Genomic DNA, 25139 nt, shown 5'->3' with positions numbered 1-25139 from the left:
CGTTAGAAATCTTATTTGTAATATAGTGTTTAAAAATGTAATTTATGTATTTCCTCTGAACAGGATTATGAATATTTAAAGTCAAAATACTCGCAATCATTTAATATTGATTTTTTAAATCACTTTTTTGTCTCAACGACTACGTGAAAATAGTAAATGTTTGTTGTGTGCTGGGCGTGTGGAATTTCATATACTAATATGCTTTTTTTCTGCAGTAAAAAAGAATCAAATTGATCCTCTAATTCAGTGCACCTGCTCTTCATACAATTGAAACCCGAAACATTTAAATCTAGCAAAGCGCGAATTGGTCCTGTCCGGGCCACGGTCGGGCTCCCTGGCCAGCTGCCGGCCATGCTCCATGGCCATACGCTGGCCAGCGCAGCGTGACGATGCTGGCCGGATTCCAACCAGAAGCCCCGGCCACAGCCTGACTTAAAGTCGGGCTACCTGGCCAGCTCCCGGCTTAAAGCCGGGCTCTCCAATCGTAGAATGACCAGCGCCCGACTTAAATTTCCACTCAGGTCGAGGCGAGTGAAATAATTCAGTCGATGTTCGAGCTAGAAATGCCATAAGCAAATGAAACATAAAGTAGAACCATTTATTTTTCTTCGTTAAAAAATGTCTTGGTTCAGAAAAGGGGCATACCTGAAGTGAAACCTGAAGTGAAGTGTACCAAAACTGAAGTGAAATTTTCACTTGTTCGTTGCAGTGGACATTTTACTTTAACTTATAAATCACAGGAGATTTTACTACCTCAATAAGTCAAAAAAAGTTTTTGTAAAATTCAGAAGTAATCAACAAGCTAGGACCTCTAATAGGTTTTGTGAAAGTTTTACAAATCTTTTAATAGCTCGGAAGTACAGTGAAGGATTAAAACCGAACTGAGATATTTCTTATTTTAACTGGAGATTCCTAACTTCAATAGAGATGAAGGAAACATGCGAAACATTAGAGAAAATTCTTCTTCTAAACAGTTGCGCGATTTAAAAGTTCTTACAATTCTGTTTGGAATTCAAGGTGGGTACACAAAGCACCCATACTATGTTTGCGAATGGAATAGTCGTGCGCCATATAAATATGCAAGAAGTGAGTGGCCATTGCGTGGATTCTTCAGGATTGGTTAAAAAAATGTTTTGAAATGAAAGTCGACGGCCAAGCATTTTGTTATCTTAAAGAAGTAGCTTTTCCAAAAATGAGTGACACTAAGCTCAAAGGAGGTACTCGACATTCTCATTTCTTGACAGTTAACAGCTTCTTTCCTTCATTCATTTCCATCAGATAGCTGTTTTCGGTAATTTCAGGGATCGTAGTTAAGCCTCAAATTCAAAAACTTACGCGGGACAATGAATTCGGAAGCAAATTGGATGCTGTGTGCTTGAAAAAGATTCACTACCTCATGCATCGTAAACAAATTTTTGAACGCCTACGATGAAATGAAGTGCAAAATGTCTATCAAAATCTACTTTTTGCACTCACATTTGGATTTTTTAACGGACAATCTTGACCAGCTCGGTTCTGAGCAGGGTGACCGATTCCATCAAGAAATGGAAGCTAATGGAAAATTTTCTTTAAGATGTTAGGTGTTGAGCAGGATTATTAATAAGTAAAGATGTTATTTTTAAATTAATCAATGTTCTTTATTACTAGTCTGGTGGTCCAATGGTCTGATGGACCAGTAATCAACAATACTGAATAATTGAAAAGAACATCTGCAGCTATTGAAAAACGTTTCCAAAAGGAAGGAGTTCCATCAGCATGCTCTCTAACTACTGCGGTCACTTAAACGCAAAGCAGAAAATAAATTGAACTAAAGGAAAAGATCGAGTAAAGATTTTTGAGTTTTTAAATTTTTTCCTGTTTTTGAAACCAATTTATTATACCCCTTGACATGCGTCATAATTTTTGGTTTGAATATTTCTTCTTGTACTTTTAACTTTCGGGTCTTTTTACGATTATACATTTCTCCAATTATAACTACATAGTTCTGCAACGAACAAGTGAAAATTTGACTTAAGTTTTCTATGAGAATTCATCTTGAAAATTCGGAAAATTAAAAAATTCGTTAAAGTCACTGAAATTGCGACCGGTTTTAATTTAAAATAGCTCATTCTACGCGGAATTTGACGGACTTTTAAGCTACTAAGAGGAGAGGAATCTTGGAAATCAAACAATACTATTAAGACGCAGTCAAATTTGAAGAATCTTGCAAAAATGAACGATTCATTTAGTATTTTTTGTTTTGTAACACAGTGTTATAGTTATTTAGACCCGGTAAAAATTATGCAATGCAGAATTAATTTTATTTTCCAAGCAAAATTTCCATTTTGCTAATCTAATATTTTAGAAGTTTTAAAAATAAACTTCACTGTTTTTTAAAATTATTATTCTTTAGTCCATAACTAATCCAAATTTCTATTTAGTTATCTAAGTTTCACAGTCTTTCCCGCTTTTCATGTTTTTCCTTTTAAATGCAAACTAAATTAATAGAAATGAATAAGAAAATCCAACTATTTTTCGTTAAAAATCTAACTATTTTCGGTTGAAAATTCTACTATTAAATTTTTGCCTAAAAATCATCATTATAGTTAAAAATTTAATTATTTTCTTAAAAATTTAAATATTAAAAAAAAATAATTCGCTTCGTTGAAAATTTAACTATTTTGTTTAAAAATAATTTTTTGAGCTAAAAATTCAAGTGCTTCATTTTCGGTTGCAAATTTATCACTTTTTGTCGAAATTTCATTAATTTCATTTAGTAGCAGTTTAGTATTTAGGGATTTTTTCGAACATCCATATTCTTTGATTTAATTCAACTGTTCTTGATTTTAAACTAAATTTTTTGTTAGTTAAAATATAAACTATTACATTTTTTATCAAAAATTTATACTGTTAGATTGAAACTTCAATTCCTTGATTAAAATTTGGATTTCTTTCATAAAATTTCATTTTTCGAGATGAAGATGCGTGATTCAAGTTGAATATTTATCTCTTCAGATAAAAATTAAAATAATTTTTTTGGAAATTCGCGTTTTTATGAAAAACTTTTTATTAATGAAAGTCTGAACATTTATCTGCAAATTGAACTGTTTTGTGATAGAAATTATTTTTTTAATTTAAAATAATTTTGCACATGAAAATGTAAGTATTTCACTTTTTGTGAAAAATTTATCATTTTACTTTCAAAATTATTCAACTGCGTGGTTGAAAATTTATCTACTTTTTTTTAATTCAAAATTTTCAGTAAAAAATAATATATAATAATATAATATAATAATTTAAAAGACAAAATATCTTTTGTTCAAGAATAATCTTTTTTACCCCTTAAATCATCGTAAGTTATTTTTGGAGAAGCCCTGAATAAATTCATTACATTTCGAAATTACTGGAATTTTAAAATAAAAATTATTAAATTTCAGGGAATACTTACAATTTTTTAGATCTTCAGGTTGTGTTTGTAAGCTCATCTTTCGACAATTTTAGGTTATGTTGTTGATTTACACCGGAAATATGAATTTTCAAGTTAAAAATCATTAGATATTTCAAAAAAGATTAAAATTTTGTGTACAAATATACGTTATCGTTGCGTTTTTAATGGGAAATAAGTACAGATTTCAAAGAAGATAAAAAATTTTTGAACCATTTAAGTTTATGTTAACGTTTTTCATCATGAATATGTTTTTTAAAACAAAAATAATTTAATTTCAAAGAAGATTTATAAATTGGGGCCATTTTTTGATATGTTATGATATCGTTTTTCGTCGAAAATTTGCATTTCAAACAAAAACCGTTATAATTTGAACAAGATTCACAATTTTTGAATAATTTTGGGTTATGTTAACATTCATACCGAATATCGATTATTTAAAAAAAATTAGAATGGCTATCTTTAACCATTTTTTTATGTTATGTGAAGGGTTTTTCTCTACAATTGCTATTGTTGAAAAAAATCATTAAACAACAAGAAATATTTACAATATTTAGACAATAATAGAGTATCGTAGCGTTGTTACCAGAAATCGATTATTTTTATCAAAAATGATAAGCTTTAAAAATATTATATATTAATTCTAAAGTTATCGTCGATTGTCAAAAATATTTTCCTTGCTTTTCTTTTTATTTTAGATATCCACTAGATACTATAAAATACAGAACCCTTTGTATTATTATTCTAAAATTTAAGAAATTTTACAGAGATTAAAATCAAATCTGAAATCAAATCTAAAGTCCAATTATCAAGTTATTGTATAGAATTCCTGAAAATAAAACGAAGAATTCAACGACCAAGTTTGGAGTACCACCACAAAATGTCCCCACTGTAATTTAATAGTTGGATTCTTGGTTTGATTTTCAGGAATTCTATACGTCAATATTAAATTTATATTTTAAATCAAAATGAGCGCGAGACAACAAAAATAATCGTGCGCGTGTTTGTTTATCTAGTTAAATTAAGTTTCTTCATGACAATAATGAAAGATTATGAAATAACTTTTCTTTTAGGTTTAAGTACTGCATATATATATTAATGAATCAATTACATCGTTCATGTAATGAATTAGATCCATAAAATTAAATGCTTCATTAATAAAATGTTTGAATTTTTGTGAAAAAAGAAATGTTTTAATGCTTGCACGGTCCAATAACTTTTGAACCTTCCTGTGTAGAAGAGTTACCATTCAGGAAGACGAGGCAGGTACATTGCACCTGAAGAACCTGAGCTTCTGGTCCGTCTCAAATGAAAAGGATGCGCTTGATTTACTCTTTGTTGGAGATACCAACCGGTGAGCCAGGGAAGGTTAATAATAACGCTACTTTAGTAGCGACATGCCACTTTGCAAAATTTAAATTAAATTATTATATTCATAAGGGAAAATATTATAATCAAACAATATTTTTCTTCATGTCTTACAAACAAAGTGTAAAGTGTTTAAAAACTTTTGGAACATCTATCAGGCGAGACCAAAAAGCATTTGCATTTAGCCCAAAACAGACCAACATTATCAAAATTTTGTTTGTTAAATAATTGCTTCTTTTTACATATTTTCTGATTTTCAACGGAATTGTGTTGAGAATTTCAATGTAACGTATGCATTAATTTACTCATAAAATGTAGATTTATAAAAAAAATTAGTCCTAAATAATTTCTAGTTTTTATTTTTATTCGTTTATTCAAAAAGTAATACCGTAATCACAATATGAGAATTCACCAAATATTTGAAAATATTGGTGTTGTACAAGATAGTATTAAATGTCACAGCGAATAATAATAATAAAATAATATTACTGAATTTGAATAGGACTGAAAAAATAAATTTTTTCCAGTGGAATATTCTGTTATATTTAAAAAATCAGATCGAGATAAGTAAACCTTAAAAAATAAGAAGGAATTTATTATATAGAAAGAAATATAAACCGAATAAATGTTTCTCTAAGGTTATATGTTAATAGATTTTAATTAATTGTTTAAATAAATTTAAATATTAATTATTGGCTTAAACTAATTGGTTTGAACTAACTTATATCCCCGTAAAAGATTATGGTCCAGTTCGATGTGGAAGTGGGTTAAAAACCATATTCGGTATTTTTTTAATGTGATTATTTCTTTTTGCCTGTTTTTTACGAGTTTATTAAGCTACCTTATAGTCTAAAGTTACTTCCTCGTTTAATTTATAAATTTTTTTAAAATTATGCTACTCTTTTTGTGAGTCGATATTTTTGGTTTTAAGGACGCATCGCACCATTGAAAAGAGTTTTTCTCGCAGGCGTTTGCTTATTTTAGGATTTTCCTTTCATAGTTCGATAGAGTTAAGTAACAGCTGAAAAATACTTTCTTTTTTTTATTGAGAAATAAAAAAAATTATCCAATTTTTTATGTGTCAGGTCTGAATATAGTTTTTTAAGTGCAGATGGATGTTGGTTTTAAACGCTACCTTCGCGATTTAGTATAAGGCTAAGTTTTAGCACACAAATAATTTTTTTTTTAAATAAACAAATAAAACAGTTTTGCAACTCTTTCTGCGTGAAAATTGGCCTTTTTGGGACGCTACGTAATTTGGATAACAGTTCGCTGCTTTCAGGATGTTCCTTTCATGGTTTGGCAGAGCTAAGTAATTTAATAATAGCTTGAAAGTAATATAAAAAAATCAATTTCGTTAAAGTTAGACAGTTTTTATGTCTTTTTTAAAATTCGAATTTTGACACTTAAGCTATTATGCCCCGACACTGAAAAATTAAAAATGGCCATAATTAATATTAAAAATTTGAAATGTAAAACAAATTTGGGTTTATTGATTATTTATAAACGCTTCCAAGTTTTTAAAAATAATTTTAAGTGGAGCTTTTTTTGGCAAGCAGATGTCTAATTTTTCGAAATGGCTGTAAAAATGTCACTTGCGAATAATTTCATGATCTCATTAGTAATGAGCACTTTAAAATACGTTAGTACTATAAGATATAAGTGGTTTAAACAGAACGTGAATATAATTAGTTAAAAGCATTATTTTTCCAGATTCTTTTGAAGTTTTTTGGGGCAAAATGCCAATCTTTTTAAGTCTCCCTCGATTGATACTTTAGTTTGAACTAGAAAAAAGATTTCGAAAAATGGAATTTATTTAATGATAATTAAAATGAACACAAAGAAATTCTACAGAATTGAAGCAAAATTGCATGGATTCAACTCACATCGAACGAATTAAAATAAATTTAGCTGAAGTCTAGAAAATCCTGTTAAATTTGAAAAAATTCAAGAAAATTCAACTGCAGCGAATTACGCAAATTATTCGAATTCTTGAATTAATTTTAAGGCCATGTCATACTTATCCGAATCTTACTTTACCAAAATTTTTTGGAAGCTACTCACGCCCACGCGAAATGAGTCATTGAGGAGACAATTTTGGAAAATTAATTAAAGACACTAAGGATTTGTATAATCCTACAATTTCAAGATTATAAAAAAATTGAAAATCCAATTCTAAACTTTATGACTATACAAACGTTCCGTGGTGTCTTTTATTTAATTTTCCAAATGTCTTACTCAATGTCTTATTTCGCGTAGACATTAGCAGTTCCAAAAAGGATGGTTGGTAAGGTAGGAATCGGTTAACTATAACGTGGCCTTGAATGCGAATTAATTGAACACAATTAAAGCGCAACCAAACGAAAAGGAATAAATTCAATAAAATTCTGAAAGGAAAGTGACTTGCTGGAAATAAATTCAAATAAATTTAAATAATTTCAACTCAAAGAAAACAAATTCAAAATAATTTCAAAGTAAATTCAAGTAAAATTCATATTAGTTCTAAAACGAACAACTACCTAACTATAAATATTAAAGAAATTATTTTATGTTAAAGCGTTGTCTCGGAGACACCAATGAATCTATCATCATCCAGATCCCACTGCATTTTTACTATTATCGTTTCGGTAAAGAAATTTGGTGCAGATCGCTACAGCAGAGCCAAAATGCACTTGGTGGACCTCGCTGGGTAAGTTCCTGAATTACCCGAATTAGATAATTTTATATACCTGTATCAGCACTCGATAATGTAGGGCTCTAGATCTATACTGAACGCCTGAAGGAAGACACCATTCTCTACAGAAGCGTTAAAGGGGACATCTGTTTCACGGGGTTTCGGATAGTAAAAAATTCATTTATTTTTCATTTTTTTATGTAACTCTGAATCATATCGCTATTTTATTACTGAAATAAATTAGAAGTGAGTCCTTCCAGTTTAATTCACCGAAATCGGTTGCTGCCTGATTTAAAAAAGTTTGATTTTCAACTATAATGTTTTGGAACTTTTATTTGTCACATAAATTTATCAAATTACTTTTTTTAAACTTGATTTTTAAAGTGTAATTGTGCAAAAATATGTTACATTTATGTGAATTGTAGAGTTGAGAAAAATTTAATTTTTCAATTTAAAATGAAATTCAATGAAATCAGCTTTTTATAGTAAAATAGCAATTTTCCAAAAAGCTTAAAATATTGAGTTTTTAGGATTTGCTGAAACGAAGTATAATAGACTGAGTCATTAAGGTAACATTTTTTGTGATTCGACTGCGAGAAATTTTAATTTAGATTTCAAAGTGCAATTTTTAATATTTCAGTAGAAAATATTGGAAAAAGGGCTCAAAGTATAAGAAGTCTAATAAAAAATTAACCTTTTAAGTTGAATTTTATTATTGACAATTAAAAATTATGATTTTAATAACGCATAGAAAATGTTGAAAAGTTGTTATTTGTTAGTTAGGTTTAAAATACAATTTTCGCCCATTAATTAATGTTGAAGACGTAAAAACTTTAGCAAAAATTTGTTCGGTGTAGTAAATTAGAAAAAAAATATTCTTATCTGGTTTTCTTCTCAACAATTTGAAAACTGTCATTTTTTACAAAATCTCAAAAATATAGTTTGGATTTTTCGGGTGTGTAGAAAATGTGCAATATGTATTCCTAGATACATAAAACTTTCGAGAAAATTGATTTTGAATCAATTTTTTGTTTGCTTTCATTTCTGTGTTTGAGGACGAAAACTCCAAATGGTTCTTATCCAGCAGACCTACACAAAATTTTTGATCGTCTCATTCCCCTATTTTCTTTCACTTGGTGTAAAAATAAACAAATTAGTTACTTACGAAGTTGAAAGCCATAATTATGACAATAAAATATCAGATTTAGTTAACAAAATCACTTCTAAAATGAAAAAAGCATTCTCTGAAGAGATTTCAAATTCACATTAACAAAATTCTTGATAGTACTAGAAAGTTAGTCATGAATAAATAACAAAATGGATACCACATTCTACTGTATTAATCTTTGATAATAATTTATGTAGATATTTAATTTTACATTATGTATAAAATATGTGTTTTTTATTTGTGAAAGTGAAATAAACCAAATTTTATTTTGAAAAATGATATTTTAAATTCTGAGATGTCTTATATATATTTGTATAAATACCTAAGTATATCCTAAGACTCTCACCTAAAAAAAAAATAAACAAAATAGAACTTTCCGTGTAAGGTGACATTATTTTTAATAAGTCCCAGGCTCATTTTGTGACATCCTGTCAAAATGGTTACTTAAAGGCCCAAAACAGTAACTCAAATTGCCTTTAAATTATTTTAGAAAAATTATAAAATATAAAGTAATATTTCTAAAGTGATCCTAGAACTTTTTTTTTAAGAAATCCGCCCGCTTCGCGGGTACATTCTCATTGCGCGCTACGTGCGCGGCTTGCAAGTTTGAGCGCGCCTAGGGCGCGCGACTCTTGGTTTTCGCGCTTCGCGCTCGATGATATGTCTATCTCGCGCTCCGCGATCGGTCTTTGTATATTCCTCGACAGATGCTCGAATTATGCATTTGTTTATTCAATTTGTTTTTAAAAAAATATATAATTTATCAACCGAATTTATTCTGAAGATCCCAATTGAAAGTCTGATATCGAAACAGAAAAGAATTGTTCCGTCGACAGATGCCCCAATAATACATTTTGTTATTAAATTTGTTTTAAAAAAATTATAAAATTGATAAAACAATTATGAATTTTGCTGAAATTGTCATGAAGTTCTCAACTGAAAAGACTGCCATTGAAAAAATTCGAATTTTTCTGTCGATAAACGCCCGAATAATCCATTTTTAAATTAAATTTGTTTAAAAAATCATAAGATTAATCAACAAATTATGAATTTTGCAAAAATTATCATAAATTTCGGAATTTCAAAAAATGGACATAGAAAAAACGAATACTTCAGTCCAAAAATGCCTGATTACTGCATTTGTATATTAAATTTGTTTCTAATATAAACTATTATAATCAGAAGAGAAATTTTTTTATATAATATTGTTTCGATTCCAATTTATTGCAACATGACTTGAAAAAACGTGTATTTATGGGAAATCGTATGTTTTCAATATATAATCTGTTGATAGCAAATTTTTTTTCAACAAATAATCTGTTGATAACAAATTTTTTCAACAAACAATCTGTTGATAACAAATTTTTTTTGTATATTGTCTAAGATTGGAATATCTTTAACTAATGCTATTTTATGCAACTTGAGCGATTATAACCATTATCCTGTTATTGACGAGCACCGGAAACGTCAAATAGAAAGAAGGCCATTTTTTCGTCATATTGGTTTATTAAGAAAAAAATTGAAAACCTAATTCAATAATCAGGCTGGACAACTCTCTTAGAAATCTTATTAGCTTTTTTTACCATTTTTTTCGAAATTTTTTTTAGAATAATCTTGAAGGGCATTAAAAAAGAAACATTTTTCTTCTCTAGACTCTTTTCGATGTCGTGCATTATTTGGCTTAAAATGTTGATTTTCGTGTGTTTTTTGGAATTTTCTAAATGCTATAACTCTGATAATTTTTGGTCTTATAGAAAAAAGTCATTAGGATAAATTGTTCATCTGTTTGAATGCTATAAATAACCGCATGGAAAAATGTTAAATTTTGAAAAAAGTGGTCTCAAAAATTTTCAAAATACGCTCACTTTTTGAATTTTTACCCAAAATGGCTGGCTAACGAACTTGACCTTTATTTTAGGACGCTAAAAAAGTGTACCAAAGGCCAATACAATCTGTCCATTCTTTCGAAAGCTTTCGTGCTTGCAAACTAAAAATCTACAGACACACATACACACACAGAAAAAGCAGACAGGCAAATTCGTAAAAACCTGTTTATCGGATTCAGGAGGTCTCATAACGTGGATATTTGACAAAAATAGGGGGGGGGGGGGCAAATTTTACATAAATATAATGCCTTCTCTTGATGTGAATGTATAAATGATGTGAAAACTCTAAAGGAGCAAACTATTGTCTAAGAGGTAGTTTTCAAAAGTTTAAGGGTAGTTTTCTAACATTGGCATATATTTTAACTTTTAGAAGGTTATTTTAATCATTTAAGGCATATTATACATTTTCAAAAACCTATATAGTGTGGCTTTTTAAATTTTTATGGGTATTATTCGTAATAAAATTGTAATTAAATTGTGTAGAATTTTGCCTAACATAATTTTATTGTCATAATAATTGATTTCAAGTGAATTATTTGTAATTTTTACTAAAAAGAAAGTAATTAGCAATTTTTAGCGGTTACAAGCCTCATACCGCGGATTAAAATTTTTTCTAATTTCTAAAAAATTGCACATTTACTTTACAATTAAATTGCAAAAATAGGGAGATGATGCGAAACAAAATTTGTATTTCTTTGGTCTACCTTATTATGCCGTTGTTATACTCAAAATTTTTAATGATATTTTTTTAAGATAAAGGGGAAATTATTATAGCAGTTTTCAAATATGTGTCGACTGTCGATTAATAGTGCCCTGAATGATCTGAAACCGCTAAGAATACAATTTCGAGAAATTACTCCTTAACGAATATTCATTCGAATATCTTCACATATATATGACATTTTTGTACAGTTTTGAAGTTTGAAAATCAAATTTCCAAATAAAGAAGGAAATGTTATAAAATCAGTTCACAAATAAGTTTCAAAAACATTAATAAATATTATAGTAAAATATTCATATTTTAAACAATTTTACCGCAACCGATTTCCGTGAAATAAAATAGAATGTCCCAAATGTTTTAATCTCCAAAAGTTTTAAAAATAGATAAAATGTTTATTTTTCAAATTAAAGACCAAGGGCTTAAACACGTCGATTTTTAGTGTACACTAAATTACGATATAAAAAGATTACCTTCGATTACAAGAGAACAGATTAAGAAGATTATATGAGATGACGCATATGGGATTTCAGAAGATTACATGAGATTATATACAAATAAATGGGATTAAAATTAAAACAGACAACTGTAAAAAGAGATACCAAAATCACTAATAATATAAGAAACTGTTTCGTATACTAACCAAATTTTTTTAATTTAATCTCGAAATTGATGCAGAAATATAATTGATATTTGAACTTTTTTCTCAAGTTTCTTGTCATAACAAAATTACAAAAATGAGGTATCGGGAAAAAATTATCTGTGACTTTAGAAATTGAAATAATATTAGTCATGTGTTTTAAAAGAAAAAATATATTTTTGTATGACAAAAATTTAAGACTCACGAAAAATAGTTGTCTCAACAATATTTTTTAAAATTAAATTGAAATTGAAAACAGTAGAATTGTAGATAATACTTTCCTCCTTAAAAATAAGTCATCATTTATTATAATTCCAAAATTTTTGAAAATTTTGTAAAATTCGATAGTAAGAAAAAATTCCATTGCATAAAACATTGTCGAATTAAATGTTTTTTTCTAGGTCTAAAAATATTTTCATTTAAAATTATCTTTTTTCTTTGAAATGGCATTGTTAGTTATATTATTTTGATTCTTACAACCAGGAAGAAACTATCCTTTACAGATATCTTTTTTTTGCACTTCGTTCTTACTTGATTGAACAAATAATAAAGTTAAATTAATTTTTTTATTTCTTGAAATTTAAAAATGGTTAGTTGAATATTTAAAAATATTTTTGTTCCTTGTACTATAAAAATATCAATTAAAACCGAATGTCATTACTAAAGGAAAGTTTTTTGAAACTCCCAAGCTTGTCTAAATAAGGTTTTCCATGCCTTTTTTAAATAATTTTTATTAACAATTAAGTATATTTTTAGAACTTTATAGAGTAATTTAAAAAATATATTATTTGAAATTCATGCAACTAACCAGGAAACAAAAATCCATTCACTTCTGTTGAATAGGTTTCGAAAGCTTTTGAATTGCGTTTCTGTCACTGGAATTCCAAAATTACCGCCGATTTGTTTTTCAAAAACTCTTAGTCGTTGTAATTTTGTTGACTAACTTACGTGCCGTAAAAGACTTATAACTGAAATAGCAAAAGGAATCTAGTAGACCTGCGTATGCTTTCTTTTAATCTTTCGATAATTTATAAATTTAAAAAATCCTGTGGAATATGGCAGCTTATACCCAAACAAGATTCTCTTTTAACTTTCTGAATCTGCAAATCACAGATACGCCATTCACAGAGTCGTATTTTCAATGGTTACTTTTTTCCTGGGTACCCGAATAATTTAATAATTAAATACCAAAGGAAGGATAGAAAGCAAATATTCGAACAAGTAAGATAGGAGAAACTTTAAACGAAAGAATTGCAATAATAATTTAGCAAAATAGATATATGCGATAGAAGGAATATAAAGGTGCCATTAAAAACTAATATATATTTTTGTTCCAAGTACCTTTATTGTCATTGGTTTTGGTAAGTGCATATATAGTATTAGGGGTTTAAACAGTTAAAAAAATGTTATCTAATAATATACTAAAATTTTACAAGTGATTAAACAAATCACAGGGGATTTTTCAATTAAACTTTTACTGAGATAGAAACAAAATACTTTCTCAGAAATATACGCTATCTCAAGCCAGGTGTTACATTTATGATAATAGTAATTTAAAGAAATCTGTATTATCATCGGATGTAATTACTAATTATCTATATAGATGTCATTCCACGATCTGTGAAAATAGAAATCAAAAATATCGATCAAGTTAACTCTTCAAATAACAGAAAATACTTAACGTCATTTCTGCCTAGGTGGAAAGTATATATTTAACAAATTTTTAAATTAAATCTTTCTGAAGAAAGATCTTTTCACTGAAAGAGATTACGAGGAATTCCACCAGATTAGAACAGTGGTAAAACTCTCGTTAACCTTCAACTATGAAATTGATTTTATTTTTGTACAACCATGCACCTGATGTCTCAGAGACCGCTGTTTTTATTCATATCTAATTAAATAAGTAACTAAGTTTTTGCTATCTACCTTATACAAGTATATTAAGGAGCGTTGAAATAAGCAATTAATTAATAACTTTTATTAAATTTTATTATTAATAATATATGACTCCAGTAAAGCGATGGAGGTACATATTAGAAGCATGTTGCGGTCTGTGAGACCGCACGGCCATACTTGATGGTTAAAGACATGTTTTATGCATAAAGTGATGAAAGAAAGGAAATGAAAGTCTAATTAGTGTTAAAAGTTTTTACTTTTGTTAAAGAATATTAAATATAAATAACGTAATATATGATTCGTTTTGGTCTATCTTTTAGATCTGAGCGTGTGTACAAGTATGCAATCACGGGAACCATATTAACCGAGGCGAAACACATCAACTTGAGCCTGCATTACCTGGAGCAAGTCATAGTATGTCTGGGTCAAGAGAACACGACTCACATTCCCTACAGGTGGCCAATAGATCGCTATTTATCATTTTTGTTTAATCTTGATAGAAAAAGTATTTTTTTATTTTCAGAAATTCCCTTCTGACTGCCATTCTGAGGGACAGCCTCGGAGGGAACTGTCTGACGACTATGTTGGCTACCCTCAGTCTCTCCATTGGAAATCTTGAGGCATTATTATATATTATTATTTATTTTATTACAATTCATAAATACAATAATCCCTTATTTTTCAAATTGCTACTTTATTAAAATTTTTTCTTTACTCAAAAATAATTAATATCGTAAGCAGAAATTTTTTGAAAATCATGTTGAAACCAATCACATTAGTTTTTTAGTTTAAAATTAGTTTGAATTAAATATTCTTCATAAGCAGCTATCCATAAATCTCACAACAAGAAACATGTAACAAGTCGCAAAAAAGTGTTTTGCCCCCCCCCCCCCACGGCCTATTTGATGTCATTTTCTTAAATAGTTGCAGGCAAGACTTGTTAAATACAGTTTAGTTACGTACAATCTCAGTAACTTGAATTATCATTTTTTTAATGTAATGAAACATATGTTACATATGTAAAAAAAACTATAAGAATTTCTGAAAAATAAATTAAAGCTGTCATTTTTATTGTTCATAATTGAAGATTTTTTCATTTTAAATAATCTATAAAATGAAGTTAATTTTAATTTTTAATATTTAAAAATATTATATTTCAAAAAAACATTCAAATTACATTATTTCTATTAGATACATTAAATATTAGAGAGTCTTTAATTGAAAATGTCTAAAATTTAAGTATTTTCACATAGAAATCTAGAAATTTTAATTCCATATTCCAAAAATCGTTAAAAAATACATAATCGTAAACTGTAAACATCTTCAATTGTAAACCTTAAAAATTGAAGAATTTAAAATTGCAAATTGTTAAAATTGAAAAGTTATATGTGTAAATATAAATCTTGAAACTTAAATAATTTTCAATTCTAGATGTTCAAAATTCAAGCATTTTTATGTTATTTTTTCAAAACTGTAGCACTATAAATCGTAAATCGTCAGAATTAAAATTTTTTCAAATTTCTCAATAAAAATTATGCAAGTTTTTAGTTTTACAATATTTAAAATCCTATAGTTTTTTCTGAGTTATATTTAAAATTTCTTCCATTTGGAAGATCTAGAAATTATAATTATAAATTCTTAATTTTTGATCTTTAAAATCACCCAAATTGAAGAATTTGCATTTATACATATTTGAAATTGAAGTAAATATAATAAAAAATGTGAAAATTAATCAATTTTAAAATTTACATCTAAAAATTTGAATCACTTTCAATTCAAGAATATATTCAATTAAAACTGTAAAAAATTGTAGATTTTTTAATGAATAACCTTTACAATTAAAGAGTTTTCAATTTTCACAATTTCCCAATACAAATTATGCAAGTTTCAAGTTTTACAATCAAAATTCTATCACTTTTATGACTTATAGTATAAATTTCTTCAATTTGGAAGATTATGATTTTTTTTTTAATTTGACTGTTGTTCTTCAAAATCATTCAAATTTACAAATGTTTATTTATGTATATGTATATCCTTAAAATTAAAGTTTTTAATTTTTAATTCTTACCATTACAAATTATGTAAGTTTTACACTTGAAAATTTTGACAATATAATTTTTATAATTATCATGAAATTTTAAAATCTTCAATGTAATAATAATAATAATAATAATAATAACTTTGTACATAATAACTTTGTACATTCCAAATTAAATCTTAGACTTAAATTGAAAAAACCGTTCCTTTAATATATTTTTTCATTTATCTCAAAATAACTTAAGAATGACAAAAATCATATAACATTAAACAGAACTTTTTGTAGGTACGAAAAAATAATTTCTTTCAACTAAGGAAATTTCTGTAAATTTAAGAAAAAAAATTTGAATTAAAGAAAGCTTTTTTTGATTAACAGGCAATTAACATTTTTCTTTGATTCAAAGAAACTTTTTATAATTCGAAGAAACTTTCACTGAATCAAAGAATGTTCTTTCTGAGTGTTTGTCTTTTAAGAACATCGTATTACGATATGTTATGCCAAATTAACTGATTTATTTATTTGCTTCTTATTCCTTCTGTGATAAAATGAGATTAAACAATTATTATCAAATTTTTGATTAAATGACTTAATGTTATATTTTTGACAACTGTCTAGAAGAATTAGATGCTTTACTAAAACCATATAAAAAATGTAAAACATGAATTTTTACAAAATTTGAAAAGACTGTTACAAAAAATATTTATCTATAGAAGGATGAGAAAACATAAAAATAATAATTTAATTATAGGTGCCAATATTGAAGTCCTTATAATGTTATGTAACAATTTTGAATACATGGCTTTTTTTATTTTTTTTAATTATGACGTAACAGTATCAATTTACGTCCCTCCTCCGTATTACAGATCGAAGCATTTTTCTAAAAAAAATCCCCCCTCCCTTCCGCACCCCAAAACAATTTATTACATGATTTATGGATAGCCCCTAACTCACACTCAGTATCATATTTTCCTTATCAGAATTTTGATTTAAATTTGCTTCTTAACTGTGAACGTTTTATAATCGATAGGAAACGATATCCACTTGTAGATTTGCACAAAGAGTCGCCCTTGTGAGAAATGATGTAAGCCTCATTTTGGAAAAGGATGTAAGCAGTGAAAATGCTCTTCTGAAAATGGAAAACGAAAGATTAAGGCAGCAGATTGAAATGCTCACGAAGCAATACGTTTGTCAAGTATATGAATTATAAGCTAATAAAATGATTTGAAGTAGTATGTTATTAAAAAAAGGATTTTTTTAATGTGTAATTTTAGTCTGCCCGAGAATTGTCTCAGGAAGAAAAGTTCAGTTTAGATACTTCAGTGAAAAGATTCCTTGAGTCAGATGGAAATTTAATATGTGACAAGGATCCTCGAAAATTGGAATACTGCCTTGAAAGTCTTAAAAAAAGTGTTAAATTAAAGAAGCTTCAAAATCTAAATGAGGTATCCAGTTCGGAAAATCTGGGATATTATAAAAATCTGGTACTTCAACGAGATAAAGAAATCTGTATCCTTTTTGTTAATATTTCTACATTATATGTTTCAGAGTGGCTTCTAAACACAAAAATTAATTTCTGGTCATTTTCCGGTCACCAAACGTTTTTTTAATTCATGAAAATTAACAAATTAAAACTTTTATGCCAATTTAAATATTGAATACTGAGCAGCAAACTAGAGGAATTAAAATCATTAGAACTCTTCTGAATTAATTGTATTTCAAATTGAAATAAACTAATTTTTAATTCATGAATTCATCCAACAATTTTGTCAGGCTTATTTCGAACGTAGATTTCTTTTTCCTTCCCTAAAAAAAGCTCAGGTTTCTTTCCTTCAAATATTTTCAGATTAAAAAAATGTGCATATTATTTATTACCATCTACACCAGCGTCATTACTACTAATTAAGTTCCTAATTATATCCCTCATCTCAGAATCATACATTCTTTTAAGCAGCTTTTTCAATTTATTGTCTTCTATAATATATGTAACAGTTGTGTTGCCTATAGCTTTACCTCCTGGTAATTTCTTGAAAACGTCTCTCAAATCATCTTTGATTCCATCCGCATAATATACAATTTCACCGTTGATATTTCTGATGGCGAATAAATCTGTACTACTACTTCCTTTTTTCATAATGATAGTTAATTTTTAAAATAGTTTCTTCCTTCGTTTTAAATCGATTTCTATTTTCTTCTCTTCTTCCGCTTAGATTTTTCCCTTACTTTCTTCAAATAGTATTTTTAGTTCTCTGTTTTTCTCCTTGTAATAATTTTTCAATCTAATTCTTTCACCACCGTTGAGGCCTGTAATGTTTAGTTTGTTCAGATACGCTTGCTTCTATTTGTTGATGGCTACGCGGCTTTTATTATTCCATCACGCATCACCAGTCATTCTTCCCTCCAGCGCAATACCAAACACTTCAGATGCGCTCCTAGCAACGATTTCCTGGAATATTGTCCTTGTTCCCTCTATATTTTTATTGTCAAGTAGTGTCCTCCAAATGATCCTATCTAGGCGTTCGTTTATCTTATTCTGAAATTCTATTCACTCCTCCGGTTTCTGTAAATTTTCGATCTTGATTGGCATCTGTTTCGTCTTTTTGGTTCGCTTTCTTCTCTATCCTTGACTAAATTTCATATTTGATACTAAGAGGCTTTAATTCTTTCTACATTTAGAACCTCTCATTACCCTCATATCTCTTATTAGCCCTCTCAGTCCTGTAATTTCAACGGATTTCCATAATATTTTAATGGATTCCAAAGAGTGTACTTACTAGAATTGAAAAATTTTAAAAGATTTGAAATATTTTCAAATATTTTCAAATATTTTCAAAAGAGTCCAAGAATTTAAGGAATTTTAAGCGATTTCAAAGGACTGTAACGCTTTTAGGATATTTAAAAAAATTCCCAGAAATTTTTAGGAGTTAGAAAAAGTTTCAAGGTATTTAAAAAGATTTTAAAGGATTTGAAATATTTTAGTGTATTTTACAAGGACTCCTAAGAATTTAAATAATTTTTAAGAACTAGAAAAAAATGGTGTACGGTTTTAAAGAATTTTGAAAGTTTCAGGAGTTTAAAGGACCTATAAGGATTTAGGATATTTTTAAAAATATCATGGCATTTTTAAAGGATTTTAGAGTATATAATGAGATTTTAGAAGATTTGAAAGATTCTAATAGCTCTCAAGGTAGTTTAATAAAATTTTCTAGATTTCAGTCATCACTTTTTATGAAATTTGAAATGAGATTCAAAAGGATTTTATTTAACTTTAACAGACTTTAACAATTTTAACCGCTTTTTCAATATTTCGAGGGGTATTAAAAGGATTTTTCGAAAATTTGAAGGGGTTTAATTTAATTTAATTCAAAGGGCTACACTTTATCAATTGATATTAAATGAGTTATAAATCGTTGAAGATAGTATCTGCACAAAAATGACCCAATGCTGGTTTTCACATTGTAGAATTTAAAAACTGGAAGCCTTCAAAAGAAGCTACTTAAGAGTTCTGAAAATTTCGAAGAAAATAAACTAATAAAAATTTGTAAAGATTACTGCAAAAATTTTAATGATATTTCACTCTGAGGAGGACCTTAAAACAAAATTTTGAGCTTCGAACAATTTGATAAAGAAGCTTTTTAAAAATTTTCAAAGGTATCAAGAGAATAGCATTTTTTTAAGAATTTCTGAGACAAATTTCAAATGATTCTTTCGCTAAAAAATTAATTATTAAAGAAAATTGAAAAAGATTTTAAAATAGTTTAAAGAATTCCGAAGGAACCCTATAAAATATTAAATCAATTCTTTTAATTCAAATTTTTGTAGAAATAATTCGAGTTAGTTTAAAAGATTTGGTAGAAATTTCATCTTTTTTGGTTCAAAATATAAATTTTTGGTTTAATTTTAATCCATTTTAGTTTAGGATTCAATTAAGTAGTAAAAAGTTCGTTATTTTATGAATTCATCTCTTTTTCATTGAACATAAGATATTTTTTATTTGAAATGTCAACAATTAAATTTTTGATTTGAAATTAATTTTTATAGACTGAAGATTGAACTATTTTGTTGAAAATTCGTCTTTTATGGGTGAATTCAACTGTTTTCCTATTAAAATTAAAATGTTTTTGATTGAAATATCAGCTATTACCTTTTTTTGTGCAGAATTTATCTTTTTTTGTTGAAAATTTCAGTAGGTTAGTGGGTTAACAGTTTAACTAATTTGTTAAAAATAAATTTTTATTATTGTTAAAAATCCATTATTTTAGTTGAAAATTCGTCTCTTTAACAGATAGCAAATTTTTGTAGAAAATTTGTATTTTTTGATAAAAAATTAATCTATTTTGGTTATAGAGGCAATGTTAGGTTGAAAATTGATCTTTTTTGGTAAAGGTTAAAGCTATTTCGTTAAAAATTCTTCTTTTGAGATGATTTCAACTGTTTTACTTTTGAGTATAAAATTAAAACCTTTTTATTTGAAAATTTGACTTTTTGTTTGAAGATTAACTTTTTTGTTGCAATTTTAATTTGACGTGTCTGAAACCTTCAAAAATGCATACGTGCATAGAATGCAACTGACTAGTTGCTTACAAAATTGCATCAATGAAATATCCTTGATTCTTTCTTAGCATTATTAATTGATATGTTAAAAAAAGAAAGAGAGAAAAGTTCGAAGGAAGAACAAAAAAAAGATGATCAAGGTAAATATCTAAAAAATAAAATAATATATTTGCAATTAAACTTTTATTCATTTTGCTAATTATTGAATTTAGAGAAAAATAACGAAGCTAACAAAAATGATTTTCCCCAAATACTGATGAGTACATTCAGTAACGTTCATTCACAGAAAGAATCCAAAAATGAGAGTAAAGTTCCAGGTATCTCATGAATAAGATTTTTTTGTACTTTTAGTTTTATTTATAAGAGAGAATATTTTTCTTTTTCATAGTAAGTGCTGTTCAACATGAAAATAATATTTCAATAAATCGAGCATCTAAAGAAAAAAAAAATATTTTGAAAAATAAGGAAATGTCCTTAACACCTGAAGATGTAAGTCAATTAAGGAATCTGATTTCTATGTATGAAGGAAGTATGTTAACTTACAATCAACTACCAACAGTTGAAAGAAATTTAGGAAAAGAAAAAACACTTGATAATATACCATCAGGAGATTTGAGTAATGGAAAGCAAGCACAAATGTTGAAAAATTTTGAATCACAGAAATTACTCAAAGAAAATAAAACTAATGAGATCTGTTCTAATAGTTTGAAAGAAGTCAATACAGAAAATATCTTACCGAATTCTGAATCTAATTCATCTCTCTCAAAAACTACCGAAAATAATTCTGGTTTTAGAACTAAAACTGAAATCAGATTTCCGACTGCTTATATTAATAAAAATAAATCTAAGGATTTTTTTGGCAGAATTCAATCTGTTAAAACTGATCCTTTAAAAGAAGATCCGCATCGCGAAATTGTTACATTAAATTTATTTGAAATTGTGAAAGATGATCTTCGAGATGATACGATATCTGAACCAAAAAGTGGAAACTCAAAAAAACATAAATCAAAACAGTCTTCCAGTCGTGAAAAACATCAATCAAAAACTTCGAGTGAACGTAATTTATTATTGGATTCTGTTGATTCTGATTTGCCAGAAAAACATTCGGGAAGGAGTGACAAAAATATTTCTCCTAAATTTGGAAGAAAACCTGTTGAAAAACCTGAAGTGGAATCTCAAAAGCTTGTTGAGAATATTCATTCTTCAATTCATACTGATGTTTCAATTATAAATAGTAGCCATAATGGAAGTTTTAAAAAAGATATTAATAAACCTCAAAAGGAAATGGCTAGTTTCAGAGGAAATCCTTGTAAGGAGAGGATAAGTAAAATGGATCAAGGTGCAGTAAATTTTGAAAATATTATGAGGTATGTACGTCCCTGAAAATAAAAAATTTTTAACTAGTCTAGAGTTTAAACATTTTTTGAAAAAAATTTGAAAAGTTAAGGATTCTAAAAATGTAAGTAAACTAGAAAAGAAACGCGGTCGCTACGTTCGTCGCTGTTTTTTTCTGCCTGAAGAAATTTCTAAATTAAAATACAAAATTAGTAATAATATAAAAAATTGTTGTATTTTATAGTTTCCATTTATCCAAAATAATATAAAAGAAAAATAAGGAAAATATTCTTGATAACTGATATTTTAACTTCTTTGTGTGCAATGTATTGTATACACAAACTGTTGCATTTTTGTTGAAAAATACCATTTTCCGACGTTAAACACTAACATAACCTAAATTTTTTTAAAGTTTTAAGTTCAATTGTTCAAATATTCGAAATATTCTTTGAAATGTAAGATTTTTAGATTCAAAATAGCTATTTTAGACAAAAAACAATAACATCAAGTAATAAAAAAATTGTTAAAGATTTTACATATTCTTCTAAACCTGACGTTAATATAACCTAAAATTGTTCTGAAATTGTAATTCTTCTTGCAAATATATACTCATTTCCGGTGAAAAACTCCAGCATAACTTAATATTGTTAAAAAAATGTTATCTTTTTTAAAATTCAATGATTTTTTAATAAATCTACCGTTTTTCAGTATGAAGCGCAAAAAAAATTATACAAAAATGGTAAATTTAATAATTAGGTGATAATTTAATTATCTTTGTTTCAAGTAAGCGATTTCCAGTAAAAAAAATGAGTCCAACCTTAAATTATTGTGAAATTATGAATCTTCTATAAAATGTAATAATTTTTTATTCAAAATACCAATTTCCCACACAAAAAACACTATTATAATCCAAAATTGTTTGAAGATTATATACTTTGTGCAAACTACACCAAAATCTCGTTTACAGTCAAGTGTCGGGGGTTGTCTTCAAATGACCTTGGACTGATTTCTGGGGGATACAAACGTAAACAGTGAGAGCCACCTGACTCGTTTCCAATTGGAATATATATCCATATAGGGGAAAGTGGGGAACTGTGAGACGTGGGGAATCGTGAGACAGCGCTGTGATATGCGCATGCGTCAACGATGACAGATCGAATCCGCTGATATTGTGTCATCTCAGTCAGAGGCGTCTGAGCTCATATTTCTAGTAGCAATCATTCAGTGTACCCGTTTGCTTTGACTCTGTGACCGTGACTCAAAAATCGAGTTTCCCAAAGTCAGCTCGTGCTCCTGTGTTTGCCCAAGTTTTGAAAGTGTTGTTCCAAACCCACTCAGGTAAATATGCTATTTTTTATCGTTGAGCTTTAGCCCTTCGGCCTACACAATTCATTTTAGATGGAAAGTCTTTCAATCGTTTACAAACCGCTATATTGCAAAACATAGGTCGTGTGGAATCATGAGACACTTCTTGCCTTTTTTCCGTTTTGCAGCCATCATGCCGCGTTATTACGCAAAGAAGGAGATAAAAATTGTTTATGCTGCCGTTTTAGTGGGAATCGAACAGATTTTGGCCCATGCAGCCGAGACGTTCATGCGAAATGCGTAACTGTATCCAGCAATGTTTTTACATGCAAAAACTGAGAAAGTGACTAATATTTTTTAAAATTATTTTTCAATATTCATTTCAAAACCATTTTTTAGCCCTAATAAGGTTTTTGGCTTGAAGGTATTGAGTTTTTACTCGGTTTACGCGGTGTCTCACAATTCCCCACCATTTTCCGAAATCCCGAAGACACTTTTTTTTTAATTCATGTGAATGTCCAGACAAAAATTATTTTATGAATTGGTATGAGCCAGAAATTTTGCTTTTACATATAGTAAACCTCAAGGCTCTCAGAATTTGAAACTTCTTTTTCTTCGGTAGAGATATTGTGCAAAAGTGAAGTGTGTCTCACAATTCCCCACTTTCCCCTATATAATATCTCAACCGCTCTCGCCCTACTCCCATAATAAACTGCGTAAGCCAGCAATTCTAGGAAGGCCGAGAACGGGGTGACTGAAAGCGATAGTTTGGTGTATTATGATTTTTATTTTTAAAAATAAAGTTTTGATTAAAACTACAATATAACCTGAAATTGTCGATAAATTATTAATCTTCTTTGAAATCTAATGATTTTTTTTAAAACAAATTTCCATTTTTGAGAAAAAACACTGACACAATCCGACATTACTTAAGCTTGTAAACTTGTAAATTCTATTATTTTAAACAAAAAGCATTATATTTATATCTAATGATTTTTTTAAAGACTAATTTCAGGTGAAACACATAAAAATAACCTACATATTTTTTTAATTTATAAATGTTCTTTGAAATCTAATCATTATCATGAATTTTGTTTAAAAATTTCAATTTCCAGTAAAAAATGCTCAGAGAACTTTAAAACACTAGCATAACCAAACTGGTTCAGAATTGGAAATCTTGACAACTTTTGTTTAAAAATGATCATTTTCGTTAAAAAATCCCTAATCTAAAACATTGAAAAGTTTGAGTTTAAATACTTAAGTGTATATTTAAAAAACACAAATGTTTTGCAATTGACATAAGGTTTTTTGTGATTTTTCAGAGAATTACTTTTCCAAATTTTAAATCTAAGATAAAAAAAGTTAAGGAATTAAAATCCATTCTATTAATATTAATAATAAATATTTCAAGCAATTTTAGATAATGTTATAGTTTTTCGATAGAAACTGGAATTTTAATAAGTAAATAAATAAGTTTTTTACGCTGTTGTTTTACATCGAAACCTGTTCTTTTCAAACAAAAATCATTATATTTTGAACAAAATTTAGAATTTTTTAACAGGTTTGTTTTATTTCAGTGTTTTTCAATAAAAATAAATATTTCTATTGAAAAAAAGTTAGATGTCAAGAAAAATTCTGTTATAAAACCCGTTATTTTGAACAAAAATCATAATAAATCGAAGATTTACATACCTAAATCCTTTTCATCTAAGCTACATATGTTAGTGTTTTTCGTTTAAAATAATAATTCGTATTTTTGATAAAAAATTATTAGATGTCAAATAATATTTGTAATTTTAAAATAACTTTAGTTTGGTTTATTTCACCTAAATGATGTATTTTCTAGTAATTAATCATTAGATTTAAGTCCGATGATTTTTGTTCAAAAGAATGAAATTTATAGGCTGGGGCAATTTCGGATTGCCTTGAGGTTTGCTTTTTCGATCGGAAATTGGTATTTTTAATTTAAAAAGTGATATTATAACAAAGAGTTACAACTTTTGATCAATTTTAGGTTAATTTGATTTCTTAAAAACAAAAAATCGGTATTTTTAGTAAATACTCATTAGACTTCAAAGAATATTACAAATTTGTGTAAAATTGTAGGTTTAAGCTAATGGTTTTTTTACTGGATAG

At 27.7% G+C, this 25139-nt stretch overlaps 2 protein-coding genes across 2 annotated transcripts in view; both read left to right on the top strand.

Annotated features, from left to right (window-relative positions):
• The window catches only part of LOC117167240 (kinesin-like protein KIF3A), a 32224-nt gene that overhangs the window by 5526 nt on the left and 1559 nt on the right, over positions 1 to 25139 (top strand). Inside the window, exons 7-15 of the mRNA XM_033352026.1 lie at positions 4662 to 4778; positions 7350 to 7481; positions 14095 to 14229; positions 14298 to 14394; positions 16840 to 17004; positions 17084 to 17318; positions 20432 to 20503; positions 20576 to 20680; positions 20752 to 21730. Coding sequence (XP_033207917.1) covers positions 4662 to 4778; positions 7350 to 7481; positions 14095 to 14229; positions 14298 to 14394; positions 16840 to 17004; positions 17084 to 17318; positions 20432 to 20503; positions 20576 to 20680; positions 20752 to 21730 — 2037 coding nt within the window. The remainder of the gene's footprint in view (positions 1 to 4661; positions 4779 to 7349; positions 7482 to 14094; positions 14230 to 14297; positions 14395 to 16839; positions 17005 to 17083; positions 17319 to 20431; positions 20504 to 20575; positions 20681 to 20751; positions 21731 to 25139) is intronic.
• LOC117167239 (organic solute transporter subunit alpha-like) overlaps positions 22940 to 25139 on the top strand; it is a 70861-nt gene continuing 68661 nt past the window's right edge. The window contains exon 1 of the mRNA XM_033352024.1: positions 22940 to 23036. The gene's annotated coding sequence lies outside the window, so the exon portion shown is untranslated. The remainder of the gene's footprint in view (positions 23037 to 25139) is intronic.

This window comes from Belonocnema kinseyi, chromosome 2 (genome assembly GCF_010883055.1).
Source record: "Belonocnema kinseyi isolate 2016_QV_RU_SX_M_011 chromosome 2, B_treatae_v1, whole genome shotgun sequence".
Lineage (NCBI taxonomy): Eukaryota > Metazoa > Arthropoda > Insecta > Hymenoptera > Cynipidae > Belonocnema > Belonocnema kinseyi.
The sequence above is the reverse complement of the archived record's forward strand: the minus strand, read 5'-3'. Positions and strand labels throughout refer to the sequence as shown.